The sequence below is a fragment of the Nicotiana tomentosiformis genome, chromosome 2, assembly GCF_000390325.3.
Source record: "Nicotiana tomentosiformis chromosome 2, ASM39032v3, whole genome shotgun sequence".
NCBI lineage: Eukaryota > Viridiplantae > Streptophyta > Magnoliopsida > Solanales > Solanaceae > Nicotiana > Nicotiana tomentosiformis.
In genome coordinates, this window is record NC_090813.1 from 110,801,931 (window position 1) to 110,817,416 (window position 15,486).

Below are 15,486 nucleotides of genomic sequence, written 5' to 3' on the forward strand. Positions count from 1 at the left end.
GTAAAGGTCGGATGAGGCCAAAGGCATTCGACCTTGAATGTTCTTTGCACCTAATTTATTGTATTTCTAAAATTATGAGTTTAAATATAGTATTTGTTAAAATGTTATTGAATTTTCATGTTTATGTTTATGCTTCAAATTTTAAATACAAGGTTAAAATGTACTTGATGCTTATGAGCTGTATCCGTGTCCGTGAGTGTCTACTTATACGTCTATCAATTTAATTCTCTTCCCTATAACGGCTAGAAAAACGAGATGGGGCTCTGTCTGATTAAATCTAAAAACACAGTATAGCCTTTTTCATACAAAACGCCGTGCTTAATTCTTCTTTTTTCCTCTGTAAAAAGATTAACAGAGTTGGACAATGGTCACTATCCTTCTGCCAATCTTGGAAATGGATCTAAGTAAATGAAGGACACAACTGTGGTTCTTACAGCAACCATATAGGATTCACGCGTATGCCATTTGGAATTTCTTTCTTGGAACCCCATAATGTCAATCATCATTTATACACACCTACTATTCCATTCTACAAATAAAAATATTCCTCATATTTCTGTTTATCTTTTTTCCCACTTTTGTATCCAATTCTTTTACAATTGGTTGAGTTGTCTATTTATAATTTATTTCCTTCTTTGTCTTTAGCTATCTTTTGCTCAATTCCAATGTAATCAATTCAAAGCGTTTGGCCAGGCCAACTGTAAAATTAAATTTTTGTTGTGCAGTAGTATATGCCAAGCAAAAAAGGGAACAAACGAATTGTCATGGACCCATAACCAGCAATCTGAAATACTAGGGTGAAATATACAAATAGCCCTCAAAGTGGATGATTTTGAATTTTTATCGGTAGTTGTTCCATTAGTAGAATTTCATGTTTAATAAATGTAGCGACTCGCTTGTCCAATTAATAACATATTTAACTTTTGACCTTGAAGTTCTGTCGACAGAAGAAACTAGATTCAAAAATTAAAGATCACTCTAAAAAATATCATATTTTGCAATTTTTTGGAAATACTACCGTTACCCCATCATGACGTCGAGAATACGGACACTCCTGGTTAAGTACGTATATTTTCTTAAGTGGCTTGGATGATAAAATGATTTTCTATCCCCTACTTACAATTTGAATTGAAAATAATGATCCTACAAAATATCTCAACAAAAACTGTTCGATAAATTGTGAAGTTTTATAGATAAATTTTAACAAAAAAATATGACTAATCGCTAACTACAAAAATTTTGTTTCGTTTTCAAAAAGATTTTGTAAAAGAAAGTTACTCCCAAGACTATTAAATAACCAGGAAAAAAAAGAAATTATTAAACAGTCAAACCTCTTTACAACAGCTCTGTTGTTTCGAATATTTTTGGATGTCATAGCAAAGTAGTATTATAGAAAACATATATTATAACATAACATAAAAATTATTTTCGAAAAAATTTAATTTTTATGGTGAAGTGTTATTATACGGGGATAAAGAATTGTAGCAAAGTTGCTCCACCGCAAGGGTCCTACCTCGTCGGTGGAATGAGAGTCCAGCTAAAGTAAGGCATTTTTCCTGTAATCCTCCTCCACAATCATCGCCTCAAAGCCAACGCGGACGGTGTTGATTTGCTTGTGATTCAAATGGTCCCACAGCTAACCATGTTCCAGCTGTGTGCTTTGCCCTCCATCGAAGACACCAAATCAAAAGTTCCAGCTACAATAATCACCTACACTCCGCGTAACCCAAAACACCTGACGTGGTGAGGCCCATTACCTAATCACATGGCCAATTGGGCCCTAATCCAGCCTGTTTAATTGCCACACAATAGTAGCCTTCCCTATTTTGTTTGTTTTTGCATGGCCCCACCCAGATGTCCACCCTTCTCTAGCCGTTATGCCTTGTTCTACATCTTAACTTGCCTACTTATATGCACTTAACTTCACTCTCTTTAGCCACAAATCACACTCTCTCCCCTCTTCCATTTACCATCTCTTCTATTCTACAGATTCTTGATTCTTGATTATTTGAAGCAATGGATAGGAAGATTGTATTTTTAGTGTCATTTTTGTGCATTGTAGTGGCCAGTGTCACAGGTCAGACACCTGCGGCTGCACCAGCCAAAGCACCAGTTGGTGCTAAGGCTTCTACACCACCAGCTGCTGCTCCCACAAAGCCTAAAACTCCTGCTCCTGCTACTGCACCTGCCTCAGCTCCACCCACAGCTGTTTCTACTCCTCCAGCAGCTGCACCAGCCACTGCTCCTACTACCCCTGTTGTTACTCCACCTGTATCAGCACCACCAGCTAAAACACCAGCTAGTTCTCCACCAGCTGCAGTGCCTGTGAGTTCACCACCACCAGCGGTTACACCAGTACAATCTCCACCAGCACCAGCTCCGGTGGCAGCGACACCACCAGCTGCTTCTGCTCCACCTGCTCCAGTTCCAGTTTCAGCACCTGCTGCTTCAGAGACAGTACCAGCTCCTGCTCCTAGCAAGAGCAAGGGTAAGGGCAAGAAGAAGGGGAAGAAACATGCATCTTCACCAGCACCTTCTCCTGATATGATGAGCCCACCTGCACCTCCTACTGAAGCTCCTGGACCTAGCATGGATTCCGACTCTCCCAGTCCATCTCTCAACGATGAGGTACATAATCTCATTAAAATATCTTTCTTTTTAGTAGTTTAATTTATCTTCTTTTACAGTCTAATTAAGATACGCTCGATCGCTAATGTTCTTCCAGATCTAGTAATATATTCAATCAACTTATTCATTTTTCTAGTATTAGCTTATCTGCATTCTCGTAATTCGGGGCGTCTTTCGTTATATAATATGAGACCCATATGCTTACTTGCGCGGACCGAGGATTTAGAGAATAGCGGGCGTAAATTTGCATTCAATTAAAATTTGACTTGTATACTAATATATTACTATTTTTTAAAGCCAAATTTTTACCGAGAACTTTATTGGTGCCCGTTACCCTTATTAACATAGATAGTCCTCTGTGAATAGGACTTACACTAGTATTGTAATATGTATAGAATTTAACAGGTAGGAGAATTCATCTTTAAATACATATGGTTTTCGTTCTTCACTAAACTAGTAGATGTAGTTGATTTTTAGGTGATCTATCGGGATTGGGCACATATTGGTCCATTAGGGAACATTTACACTTAACACACTTGCACATTGACATTCTCATTAACTGTGTGTCTATTAATTCGCGTATTGGGCACCGAGACGCACAATAGCATATGGTGTCGGTGGAATATTGTTAATAATGCATATAGTTATTAGCTTATTAATTAGCTCACTGCACGGAGACAGCCAAAGATTCTTCTGATCTTCTTTAATTGTAGTGTTCTGACCAAACAGTAATAGTTTCGAGAAAGCACACTCATTGGTCGCTAAGCACGAGGCAGCAGTGGTTAAGTCTTTTAAATGCACATGCACACGAAACCTGTGCCATGTTACTTTAATCTTCCTGATCTGCATTTGCATTATTAAAAAGGATAATATAATACTCATTTGATAATTGATATACTGACTTTATTAATTAAAGTTTCTCCATTTCTAAAAATTGTTACCGTTTACAGGAATAAATATATGTTTTGGATCTGGTTCTTCAATTATTAAAGATAAATTAAATATTAATCTAATATATTATGGATCTAATGCAGAGCGGAGCAGAGAAATTGAAGATGCTTGGAAGCTTGGTAGCTGGATGGGCTGTGATGAGCTGGTTCTTGTTCTAAGGATCGTGGCTCTGTTTATTTTTTTTCTTTTTCTGAAACATATTTTGTCCAGTATTTTATCATTTTGATGTTGACATATAATTTATCCTTTTGTTAGTTCTGGTGCTTTATGGTCACGGGGTCCTCATTTGGATCCTTTTATAGATTTGGCCACATTGGCTCCTTTTTTATATTCTTTCGTGGAGTGTAAGGGTAGAGATTGTACTATGTCTTCACTACTTTTACTCCTTTTGGACGCTCTTCTTTACCTCCCACTTTCTTCTATTTTATAAATTTCATTTGTTTATTTGCCTATTTCTGATCTCATCATTTACCTCTGCGTTATTAATGGACTGTTCAACTTGAACATGATTCTGCGTTAATTAACCGTTGCCAAGTCCTAACATTACGGTTTTCCATATGTCAAATTTGATCATTGAAGTAGAAATAGTAGTTAACCCTAGTAGTTAGTAATTATTTCAGATTCTCAGTCACTCGAGTGTAGTTAACTAGTGACAACGCGTAAATTTGTGAACGAGTCAAAGCAATTTTTAAATTATCTCCGAGTCATTGTAATTTTAATCAGTTTAAGGAACAAAGAAAAGTAACTTGTTGATTACTTAACTAATAAAATCTTAATAATCGTTTAACTAGAAACGTCTCTTGTACGTATCATCAACTTTATCATGTAGGTGACGGGAAATATAAGGCTTCAAACAAAAACCCTTTACATTCGGTGTAGGTAAGGATATCAGTCGGTACACTTCATGCAAAAGTCTTTCTTATATACATTAAATTACTCTTCAAGTCACCAATTCTTTCTCTTTACACGTTCTGTAAAAGAGAACAGTGAACAATAAAGAAGTCAAATGACTGAAATAACAAAAAATCAAAGAACAGCACCACTAACATGGAGAGCAAGGATTTAAGGGGCTTGGACTATGTAATAACATAGCTTGCTAGTTGGATTTCAACCGAGAAATCTACCAAGGGATTTCTCTTTAACTCCTCTCCATTTTTATTCTCTTTATTTCTCCACGTTCCTACTTAGATGGAAAATATATGACATAGTTTAAAATTAATGGCTCAGATTTAATTAAACAAAAACAAGGTCCTAATCATGGTTAGAAAACAGATATTCAATATATTTGCTTTAAAAATTGGGGATCTTTTGCAAATACCCACCCACCACAAATTATTTACCGTCCCCTACCCATATAGTTTCCCTCTACCCATTTTTTTTAATGCCCAACCCTTCCAACCAAATAAAGTACTAAGCTACTAAAACCAAGCCAAGCCAATTCATGTCAAGCCAAACAAAGTCAAGTCAAGCCAATTCAATTCAAACCAAGCCAAATCAAGATATGTTAAGCCAAATGGGTAACAAAAGTGGGATGGGTAGGTAGGTTGGGTAATTAGTTTTAATTAGGTAGGTATATATTGTAACTAATTTTTAAATGGGTAGAAAAGGATAATTAATTTAAGCTCAACGAATATTTTGCATAAATTGCTCTTAAAATTTTGGGTAAGCCCACAATTCTATTTCTAGCTACAGAATCATTCATAAATATAAACAGGAATGATACTTTAAATATTTTTTATAACTAGGTGCCTTTTAATTATGCTAATTTATATATTATACCAACAATTGATAATGCTCAGTTGAGCTATTGTAATAACCCTTTAGAACGGCAAGAAAACTAAGATTATCTTAGCCACCAATATTCTTATTAAGTAAATTACGACGAAAGTATAGTAACAAGAACAAGGATAATATAATAAGGGCTGAACATACTAAGGAAAAAGGAAAACACTGCAATAAACCAATTAAAGATTAACTCAAAATAAATAAAAACTACATATCCCTAATAACACAATAAAACAAGAAGGAGCAAAAAAATGAAATTATGGAAGTTCAGAAACGTGGAAAAAAAAACAACTATGGAAACAGTGATATGGAAATATTTGTCAATAAGTTAAATATTAACCATGGTTAGGGCCTTGATTTTGGTTAATCAGATCTCAACCTTTAATTCTTAACCATGACATGTGGTTCTCATCCAAGCAGGAACTTGGGGAAATGTAAAGAATAAGAAATTTTTCATTGCATTCTTTTTGCTTCCCACTATTCTTATCCTTTCTTCTCTTCTAATTCCGTTCAAATAAAGATTTAATTCCTACTTTTCCAGACTGAAGAAATGAGAAGAAAGACAGGTGCAAAGAATGAGAGTTCTTGTGATCCGTTTTCAGTCTCGATGAAGGGAAAGCTTCCCAAACATCTGGCCCTCAAATCAAACAGTCAAGAAATTAAAATGCGTAAAAATGTTGAAAGAGAAATATACATAACAAACTACACAAAGATAATTCTCTTTTTCACTAAGTTTTGTTGTGCATCATTTATAAACAAGCTAAGTTGCCTCACAAATGAATACAATTTTGTAGGTAAATTTAACAGCCCAATTGCAAACTAAGCCTCTCCAGCAATTCATTTACTCCACATGTTTTTTGTTACCCTTCTCTTTTTGCGTCATTGACCAAAGTTTCCTCATCTTTATTCATCAGTGACCAAATCCACTAAAGCATGAAATGTAATTACAGGACGCTCCGCTGATGAACTCCAACACACACAACATAGTAGTCTAAGCCGAGACGTACTAAAATGTGCTATTGATTTTCCTTGTTAGAAGGTAAAATGTAACCATTGATCAATGATACAGATATATCCAATTGCTCCTCACACCTAGTAGAACCTAATATTGAAGCTCAGACTAAAAGGGCACAAACAACGTGATCTCAGCTTTCTGCTAATAACATTATCAATTCTCTATGCTGGTGATACTCTTGTTTTTTACAAACCAATTGGGGAAGGTAATTCCCCGTAAAATGAGGTATACAATAAAAGCAACGTATCCACCCGTAAATGCAAATACAACAGATGTAAACAACACCCCACTGACTGCAGAAGATAAGGAGTCCATCAAAAGATAGCCATTAATCAGTATCACCAGCGCAGCCACAAGCCATGATATCACCTAAACAGAAACAGAAGAAATAAGATGTAAGCAGTATGAGAACCATCAAGCATGCTAGAATCCGGGGCGGATTTAGGGGGGTGGAAGGGGGGTCACTCGAATCCCCTTTGCCGAAAAATTACACTGTATATATAAGGCAAAATCTGTTTTTTACCTCTATATATTTAGTTTTGAATCCCCTTGGCATTTCCCAAAAGCATAACTTAGTGGTCAGGGGTTCAAAACCTATTCCCACTAGCTACAGTCTCTTTTAATTTTTTAACTTTTTTCTTTTTTGAACCCCTGACGAACTATGTCTAATGAAACATGTGAGAGTATCATATGCCCCAGGCATAGATTAATATTTTATCTCTTATTCTGAAAGCTGATAAAATGAATAGGCAAGGGCTGCCAATCTGCATAACTATGCCTATAGCAATTTCTTTGAATTTATTCGTTCAATAGAATCAAGAGGTCAAGACAGGATAAAATGCAGGAGATTTCTTCTTCCCGGACAAGTAAAAATCCAAAATGATGTGAATCAGACAAATACCACGTCGTACTACACTTTGCTGATACACTATAAAGTTAGCGAAAAGGCAGTACACACAAATAACAGAAAGAAGAAGGCCACACAATCAACAAAATGTACCAGCAGATTAGTCAAGGTCAAAGAGTATTTTGGATTTCATATAAACTGTGAGAGAACTGCATCCTTTTAAATGAGAATGGGAGAGTGGGAAAAAAGGCTTATCTCTAATTTCAATCCTTGTCCCTGCATCTAGATTACAATCCCATTTAACACTAAAGCTTAATAAATAACACTCCTTATCTTTTAAGAATATCCCTCAAAAACAATTATATAAGTTATTGATCCCCACCTGTCGTAAAAATGATGACTTTTTATGAAATGATATTTCTCATTTTGTGGATAAACTCCAAATTAAAGACGAAAAGAATAAGAAATAGATCTAATGCTGGCTCGTGAAAGCAGTTCACTGGAGCAAAACTTTTGAAGATAAGAACATACCTTTAGAGTAGAGCCAATTTTGAAAACACCCATGATTTCTTCTTTGGATACAAGACAAAGAAGGGGGATCAGGGCAAAAGGGATTTGAACAGACTGAAGAACATTAAGCCACTCGTTGAGAACATCTAATGACTTCTCAGAGGTGTCAAAAGCAAGAGCAACGATCAGAGTTGGGATGATAGCACAACTTCTTGTTATTAACGCTCTCTGCCATTTTTTCAACCTCATGTGCAGAAAACCTCCCATAATAAATTGCCCAGCATAAGTGCCAGTTATAGTGCTACTCTGTCCAGCAGCCAACAATCCAATAGCCCAGATATAAAGGATGGGGAACACTCCTCCGCCATACTTTTCCTGAAGATATTGACCTGCATTTTCTAGGCCAATGCTATTGGCTATTTCACTACCATAAAATGACTTTGCGAACACTGTTGTGACAAACAGATTGATAATGAATGAAATTGCCAAAGCAGCTGTCGACTCTATGGAGTAGTATTTGAGTGCTTCTCGAACTCTTCCAACCCTATGGTGGTCAATCTCTCTGGACTGCACTAGAGCAGAATGTAGAAACACATTGTGAGGCATGATAACACACCCTACAATTCCCACTGCCTGCTTTATTGTCTTGGAGCTCAGTTTTGGAACCACAATACCTGCAGGACAATTGATCAGGAGATGTTAAGGCCATGCAAACAACTGATTTATCATTTAGACAGTTAAAAGTGGCAGATCTTAATTTTACAGTTATTCTTTGTGATGAATTTTCTCACCAACAAGAAGTTCAACTCCATTAGGTTTTGTTTCTCCAAACATCCATGCAAATGAGACTGCCATAACTGCAATAAGGACGGCAAAGAGTGCTTCCAGCTTTCGCACACCATAGTTCTCAAGAAATAAGAATATAAAGCTGCATAAAAAAAGGGTTGAATCATAAAGGCGGGTCTTGAGCTCAATAGGCAATTATTCAGTCGTGGAGGAATGACACATGCTTCCCAAGTCAGTTTAACATAGAATTAATCCTGGATGAAGACGATAATTAAAAAAAGTCAACCATTTAACTATATTTCAATCCAAGCTAATTGCATCGTCGATATGTATCCTCTTTATCCATTTCACGGACCATTACAAAAATTAATTGAGAATACTATACTCGTATAGTGGTGTTGTGAAGGGTTGAAGCTTCTTATGTATCACTATTTTATTATTTGACCTGGCAAAAGTATAACCATTTCTTATCCTTCTTCACCTGCTTCTCCAATAAATATATTTAGGAATAAACAAGTAGCCGCGAGAAGTAACAGAAAAATATGTTAAACAGAAGCTGAGAAGAATTATTCTTGTATTAACAGTATGTTATAACTAAAGGCAGTTATGAAGTTAAAGATCAAAGCTTTCAAATGTCCAAAACAATGTAATTCATAATAAAATATAGCTCCAATTTCTAAAAGGGAGACGAGAGGGAAAAAGAAGATACCAATCAAGAGCGGTAATGACAACACCAGACCAGAGAGGCAAGAATCCTCGACTCAAAATCTTTATAGCAATAGCACTGCCAATAACCTCTTGAATATCAGCCCCAATTAAAGCCAATTCAGCCATGATCCATAAAAGCAACCTAGCCCATGTAGGATATTCATCCCTACACAACTCAGCCAAATGTCTAGAGGTGGCCACTCCCAAACGAGCCGATAAAAGCTGAACAAGTAGCCCAATAGCCGTAGCCCAAAAGAGTAGCCATAACAGAGAGTACCCAGCGATTGCACCCGCCTGAAGATCTCCTTCAAGGTTTCCCGGATCCAAAAACGCTATGCTCATTAAAAAACCCGGCCCAGTAAAAAGCCATAGCTTTTTCCAAGAAAAAGGAGGAGCTTCGGTGAAATCTTCACCGTCGTGTTCGTCGACTCCGATGATATGAACTTTGTCGGAGTAGTCATACGCTGTTTCTTCCTCGTTGGAATCGAGTAATCGGTTGGCTAGCAATTGTTGCTGTTCGCCATCGTGTGGAGGCATTTAGAAGAGAAATCTGTAAAGAGGATATTAGCGGTTAAAAGGTACAGGTGAGTTCGGTTTGTGCGAAGTGATGTTGTTTTATAGTGGAGGCTTTGGATCTTTTTCTGGTTTTTCTTTTCAGACGATAAGACGAATGATTCTTTGAAAACTACCATTACGCTACCGCTTTCTATTTGCACGCCAATTTCCTTTCTCCTTTTATTTTGTTTTTCCTTTTTTCCACTTTGAAATGAGTATGAATTTAGCTAAAAAATAAAATACAATGTAAAGCCAAAAGTATAGCAACTATAATTGGAATTATGTTTATTTATCGATGTTATATTTATAATCTTGGATTTATCAATGTCTTCTTAGTTTAGTAAGCGGTAAAGGATACAACCCCTAGTTTTGGAAAATCTTTTTTCTGGTTATTTGAATGAAATAAGTCCGCTTAAAATAGATATAATTGAAATTTTTCTTAATTTGAGATAGAAGCATAAGAGATCGATTGACTTTTTCTTATTTAGTGATGAGGGGAAGAACAGGGAGAGTCTGACATTGTGAAACTAAGACTAAATTGTTTTTCACTTTTTCCTATCTCTTGGACGATAATTATTTTGAAGGTTTTATATTTATTTTACTGTAATTTTGAATATTTGAATTTTTTCTTTGAAAAATAAATAACGGATATTCCAAATTAACACAAAAAATTAAATACTTTGATCCTTCCCATTACTTTTTTGGTGCAAATGCAGTAAAGTTTTTCTGTGTTTTATATTTTTTATGAATCTATATGTATAGGGTAAAATATGGTATGTTAAGTAATTGTATAAGAGAGTTACACGTGAAGCCGAAGGCAGAGGATAGCTAAATCCGAAGACAACTGTTTCATTTATTACCGAAAAAGAATGATGATCATAAATATGCAATAAATGTCTGTCACTATAGCATTTAATGAAGAATATTCTACAGCATTTAGTACATTGGCCGTTACAAAAAATTTATCATTCATGCCTGCCGTTACACATTCTTTAATAGCCCTCATATTAAAGAAGGACATGATCCTAGGACCTTATTCCCTAGATGCAACTATAAATAATGAATTCCGTTATCATTGTAAAAGGGACGGATTTTCTAGCATACTTACGCTATAATATATTAAAAGCTTTATACAACTTCATCCTCTCGCTTTTTGATTTCATCGATGTTGTACCCGGAAGCCCTGCTCCTAGAACTACCGTTTCTGCTATTTCATTTTCATATTAAGGCTAAATATTGCATATTTATTCAATTCTTTTATTATTTCAGGATCGAATTAATTCACTTGTCTAGAAAGTACGTATAAATTCAATTGTACCATTTTACGGGCAAATAGTTTGGCGCCCATCGTGGGGCCTAAAAAATCGTGTAATTAAGTTGATCCAAATTACAGAAAATGGCAAATAATGGTGTTAACAATACACACAATCTTGAGGGACTTCAGACTTTCATAAACATATTATCACCTATGCAACGGTGGTGAAGGGGAATGATTTTAGCTCCCCACGAGACTGAATCTGTTTTGCTGAAGAAATTCGAGGAGACACTCACGAGGGGAGCCTTGACGTGGTATTCGCTTCTTCCCGAGCATTCCATAGATTCCTTTGAGATGCTCGCGGATTCTTTTATTAAGGCCCATGCTGGGCCAGAAAGGTGCAGGCCCGAAAGGCCGACATATTTAGAATCGCATAAGGAGAGTCCGAGTTGCTACTAACTTGCTACGGGAATTCGTCACCCGGTTCCAAAAGGAAAAAATGTTGCTCCCGGTTGTTCTTCATAAATGGGCGGCTGAAGCATTCACCAAGGGTTTGAATCCAAAAAGTTCTGATGCTACCCGAAAATTGAAGGAAAGCTTGCTTGAGTTCCAAGCGACGAGTTAGGCGGATGTTCACAACAGGTATAAGTCCTAGATAAGGATTCAAGATGATTAGATTGGCTTCCCGGCGTCGGCTAAAGGTCGGGAGCAGAATAAAGAAAAATCAAAAGATGATTTGGCCACAGATTGACGATCTTCGAGGGGCCAGTTTTTCCCTACGAACCGGCCGAAGGAAGCGGTAGAGGTTTCCGGTCGGCAGATAGGTTCGTTACTGACAAAAGAACTGATCGCGGTCGGAGTACCAAATCATTGCAGGACAAAGAAACGTCATGTTCTCGAGATCCTTCCTATCTCGGGCTATCAAAATACAACTTCAACGTCAGTGTAGTAAAGTTGGTATCGGCTATGAGGAACATTAAAGAAGTACGATTTCCAAAGCCGATAAGGTTTGATCCCAGCTAGAGGGACCCTAATTTGTGGTGCGAATACCACATGACTAATGGCCAACGGACTGGGGAGTACCGACATCTGCGTGAAGAGGTGGCGATATTACTGAAAAATGGCCATCTCAGGGAATTCTTAAGTGACCGGCCCAAGAACAATTACGGTCGCAATCGTGATAACGCGGAGCCTTAAAAAACAAAAGAAGACCCCACGCGCCAGTTGATCAACATGATCTTCGGGGGAACGAGATTAACGGGGTTACCTTCTCGGCAGCAAAAAAGAAGAAGGTAACAGTAACCCACGGCAAAAGGCTCCAGGAAGTCGCTAAGGACGACATCACTTTCATGAAGGAAGACGCAGATGGATTGTTGCTATCGCACATCGACGCATTGGTAATTTCTTTAAATGTGATTTTAAAATCAAACGTGTTCTGGTGGATCCAGGAAGTTCGACCAATATCATACAATATAGGGTATTAGAGCAAGCCAAGCTTACTGGAAGCATCATTTCGACCACAAAACTCCTCGCCGGATTGAACCTCGCAAGCGTAACGACCCGAAGAGAGATCGTACTACCCACAAATGCCGAGAGAGTGATGAAGACAACCCTTTTCGAGGTTGTGTACCATGATATGGGTTACAACATTATTCTGGGAAGACCGTGGTTGCACGATATGAGAGTCGTACCATCAACATATCACCAGTTGCTGAAATTCCCAACTTCCGAATGGATTAAACAGATAAAAGGCAACCAACCGGTGGCAAGGGAGATGAATGCAATTTCGGTCTCCAGTAGCAAAGGGAAGGAGCATGCAGCATAACAATTATAAGAACCGGCACCTGCTCCCAAATCAAGTGAAGTTAACTAGGGGGAAGAAGTGTTAGAATCTTATCAGGTGCCAAGATACTTCCAGGTACCAGAAGAGAGGGACGCAACGAAGTCCCAACGGAAGAGCTCGAAAGTATTTTTTTTTTTCTTGAAAAAGTTTGATCAAACACGTAACTTTGAAAAAATAAACGTTTTTAAACATTATAGTCGATGTGCACCTAAATAGGCTATAAGTCTTGTGGAAACATTATTCTGTATTTATACTAAGGAGAGATAGTAACTAGAGTCGATGTGCACCTAAATAAGTGCAGACACCACATTATTTACTGCACCATTCTATAACGTCTTTTATTAATAGCGAGTGACCGTAAACTAGCCAAACAGCATATATTCCCCCCATTCCTTGAAAGGAACGTTGGCTTTTTGTCAAGATCATCCTCCAATAATATGTCCCTGTCTCATTGCAAAAATCGAATCTTGATTTGGTGTGCCAGAAGCAGAAATTAACGTGGCATTAATAAAGAGGGTAGACATGGGTAAATAAGTGGGCACGGGGATAAAAAAAGGAAACCACGGCGAAGCCGAGTCTGGCGTCGCCAAGTGCGTGCGTGTGCCGCAACGAGCAATCGTGTGTCATTGTAGTGGTACCTCAAGCCTCTCCGCTTCCGTTACGCGACAAAACTCCCACACTCACCATTCTGATTTTTCCTTTGTCTTTTAACCACCTAACAGTCTCCCTGGTTAAGAATTGGGTTTCACGTTGTTAATTGGTTTTTATTAGAGATTCTCTGAGCACGAATCATAGAGATTGAGAACAAGCTAAAGTGCTCAGCAAGCAACAGTATCGTTTTCGAAAAAAGAAGAAAAGAAACAATTTTTTAACAATACTGCCAGTGCAAGGCATGAAAAGCACTGCAGCATTCACTCCTAGATTTTCTGAATCCGTTAGTTTAATATATGTGTATGTCATGATCCTAGGCTCCTAGCTAATGCTGGTCCCTGACGCTTTTCACAAGTAATTATCACGTCGACGTGATAACGTACACCTTCTAATTTTTCAAATGTGAGTGGAATAAATGGAATATGTTAGAATTACTAATATATTATCGTCGTGTTAATTTCACCGGTGGTCATTCAATTAAATGTTAATTTCACAAAAATCACTTAACTTTTATTTGTCACTTTAAAGTAACTCAACTTATAGATTATAAATTTAAAGTTATTTTGGTGGTTTTTCCAACTTATTCACATGAAAAATCTGACATGGCAATATAGGATCATTTTTAAAATGCCACATCAACTTATAAGGACCATTTTTATTATTTTATCCCATATCAACCCTTCCTCTTATTTAGGAGTCCCTATTTACCGACCCATTGCCCATTAACCCATTGTGTTATATAAATCAAATCCCAACCGATTACCAACTTTTCACTTCTCCTTCTCTATTCCATTGTGCTATCTACTTTTATCATTAAATATATTTCATTAAAAGTGGTTAATTTTGACAGTTAGAATCCTTTGCTCAATTTGAAATAGTCAATACAGGAGCACAATATGTAACTAATAAAAGGCATTTGCGAAAATGCTATTTCTTTAATGTCAAAATACTTAATAAAAAAAAGCTTAATAAGCAACACTCACAATTAAAATGCATAATAGAGCATGCTTAGTTTGTCTAAGGAAAGACAAGTAAGAATTAGAACCCAGGGCATCTTTTGGTTTGAATGGATGGGGTTCGTTTTATATTGACCCAGCTATTTGTATAATGGGTCACGGTTCAGATGATTTCACCATATATCAAAAAAATGAGTTCTTATAAGCTGATGTGGCATTTTTAAAAAGCCATTACCAGAATTTATGTTGCCATGTCAGATTTTTTATGAATATATGTGGGAGAAACCATCAAAATAACTTTAAAGTTACAATCTATAAGTTGAGTTATTTTAAAGTGACAAATAAAAATTGAGTGACTTTTGTGAAATTAATACTTAGTTGGATGACCACCATTGAAATTAACTCTATTGTCGTCACGTGAAATTTACTAACTAATGATGTAGACAATAACACTTTCAATATACAACAAAGTAGTAGGACTTCTACAATTAGTGATATTGGCTCTCGTTATAAAGTTTGGAATTAATCCAACCTCACATAGGTCATTTTGGTCTTATTATTACTAGATACACATTCGTGAGTAATTGCGTCGTCTTTGTAAGGGTTTGTATGTAAGGACTTATATAAGTTAACAAGATGTATTTTTTCACGAAGTGAGATATCTTTTCAAAAAAGGCACTATTTCAATCGTCATTGTGATATATAATTATTTAGATTTATTCAACGAATTAATAATCACTGAGACCACAATAGTCGTAAAAATTAACTATCTGCTACAACAATGTCTCTAACGTTATAGAAGAATCTTAATTCCACTAGTTTTATATATGAATTAAACAAAACTAGAAAGTTGTTATTATTCCATCCAAATATTCTTTTCTCACTACGCTTCACGTACGAGTCATGCCTGCTTCCTCTAATAATGTTCTAATTTGCTGGCAGCTGCGTGGTTCTTTTTTGTTCATCGTCTTTTCAGTTGTACTTCATGTTCCTTTC

At 36.7% G+C, this 15,486-nt stretch overlaps 2 protein-coding genes across 2 annotated transcripts; one reads left to right on the top strand and one right to left on the bottom strand.

Moving 5' to 3' along the window:
• Positions 1-1,914: 1,914 nt before the first annotated feature.
• Positions 1,915-4,029, top strand: LOC104108912 (lysine-rich arabinogalactan protein 18). The gene is made up of 2 exons (XM_009618065.4): positions 1,915-2,628; positions 3,663-4,029. The coding sequence occupies exons 1-2, from the start codon at positions 2,017-2,019 to the stop codon at positions 3,735-3,737; spliced, it is 687 nt and encodes a 228-aa protein (XP_009616360.1). The 5' UTR covers positions 1,915-2,016; the 3' UTR covers positions 3,738-4,029.
• Positions 4,030-6,067: 2,038 nt separating this feature from the next.
• On the bottom strand, positions 6,068-9,928 carry LOC104108913 (metal transporter Nramp3.1-like). The gene is made up of 4 exons (XM_009618066.4): positions 9,232-9,928; positions 8,528-8,664; positions 7,758-8,410; positions 6,068-6,748 (listed from the first exon to the last, which is right to left on the bottom strand). Exons 1-4 carry the CDS (start codon positions 9,765-9,767, stop codon positions 6,533-6,535), a joined length of 1,542 nt encoding a protein of 513 aa, XP_009616361.1. The 5' UTR covers positions 9,768-9,928; the 3' UTR covers positions 6,068-6,532.
• Between the last annotated feature and the right edge of the window lie 5,558 nt (positions 9,929-15,486).

Bases quoted from the DNA above. Each gene is read 5' to 3' on its own strand.
- LOC104108912 (XM_009618065.4), top strand. From the start codon at position 2,017: ATGGATAGGAAGATTGTATTTTTAGTGTCATTTTTGTGCATTGTAGTG. The intron at 2,629-3,662 runs GTACATAATCTC...GATCTAATGCAG, and splicing joins GTCCATCTCTCAACGATGAG to AGCGGAGCAGAGAAATTGAA.
- LOC104108913 (XM_009618066.4), bottom strand. From the start codon at position 9,767: ATGCCTCCACACGATGGCGAACAGCAACAATTGCTAGCCAACCGATTA. The intron at 8,665-9,231 runs GTATCTTCTTTT...TTTTTTATGCAG, and splicing joins GTCATTACCGCTCTTGATTG to CTTTATATTCTTATTTCTTG. The intron at 6,749-7,757 runs GTATGTTCTTAT...GTTTCTGTTTAG, and splicing joins AAATTGGCTCTACTCTAAAG to GTGATATCATGGCTTGTGGC.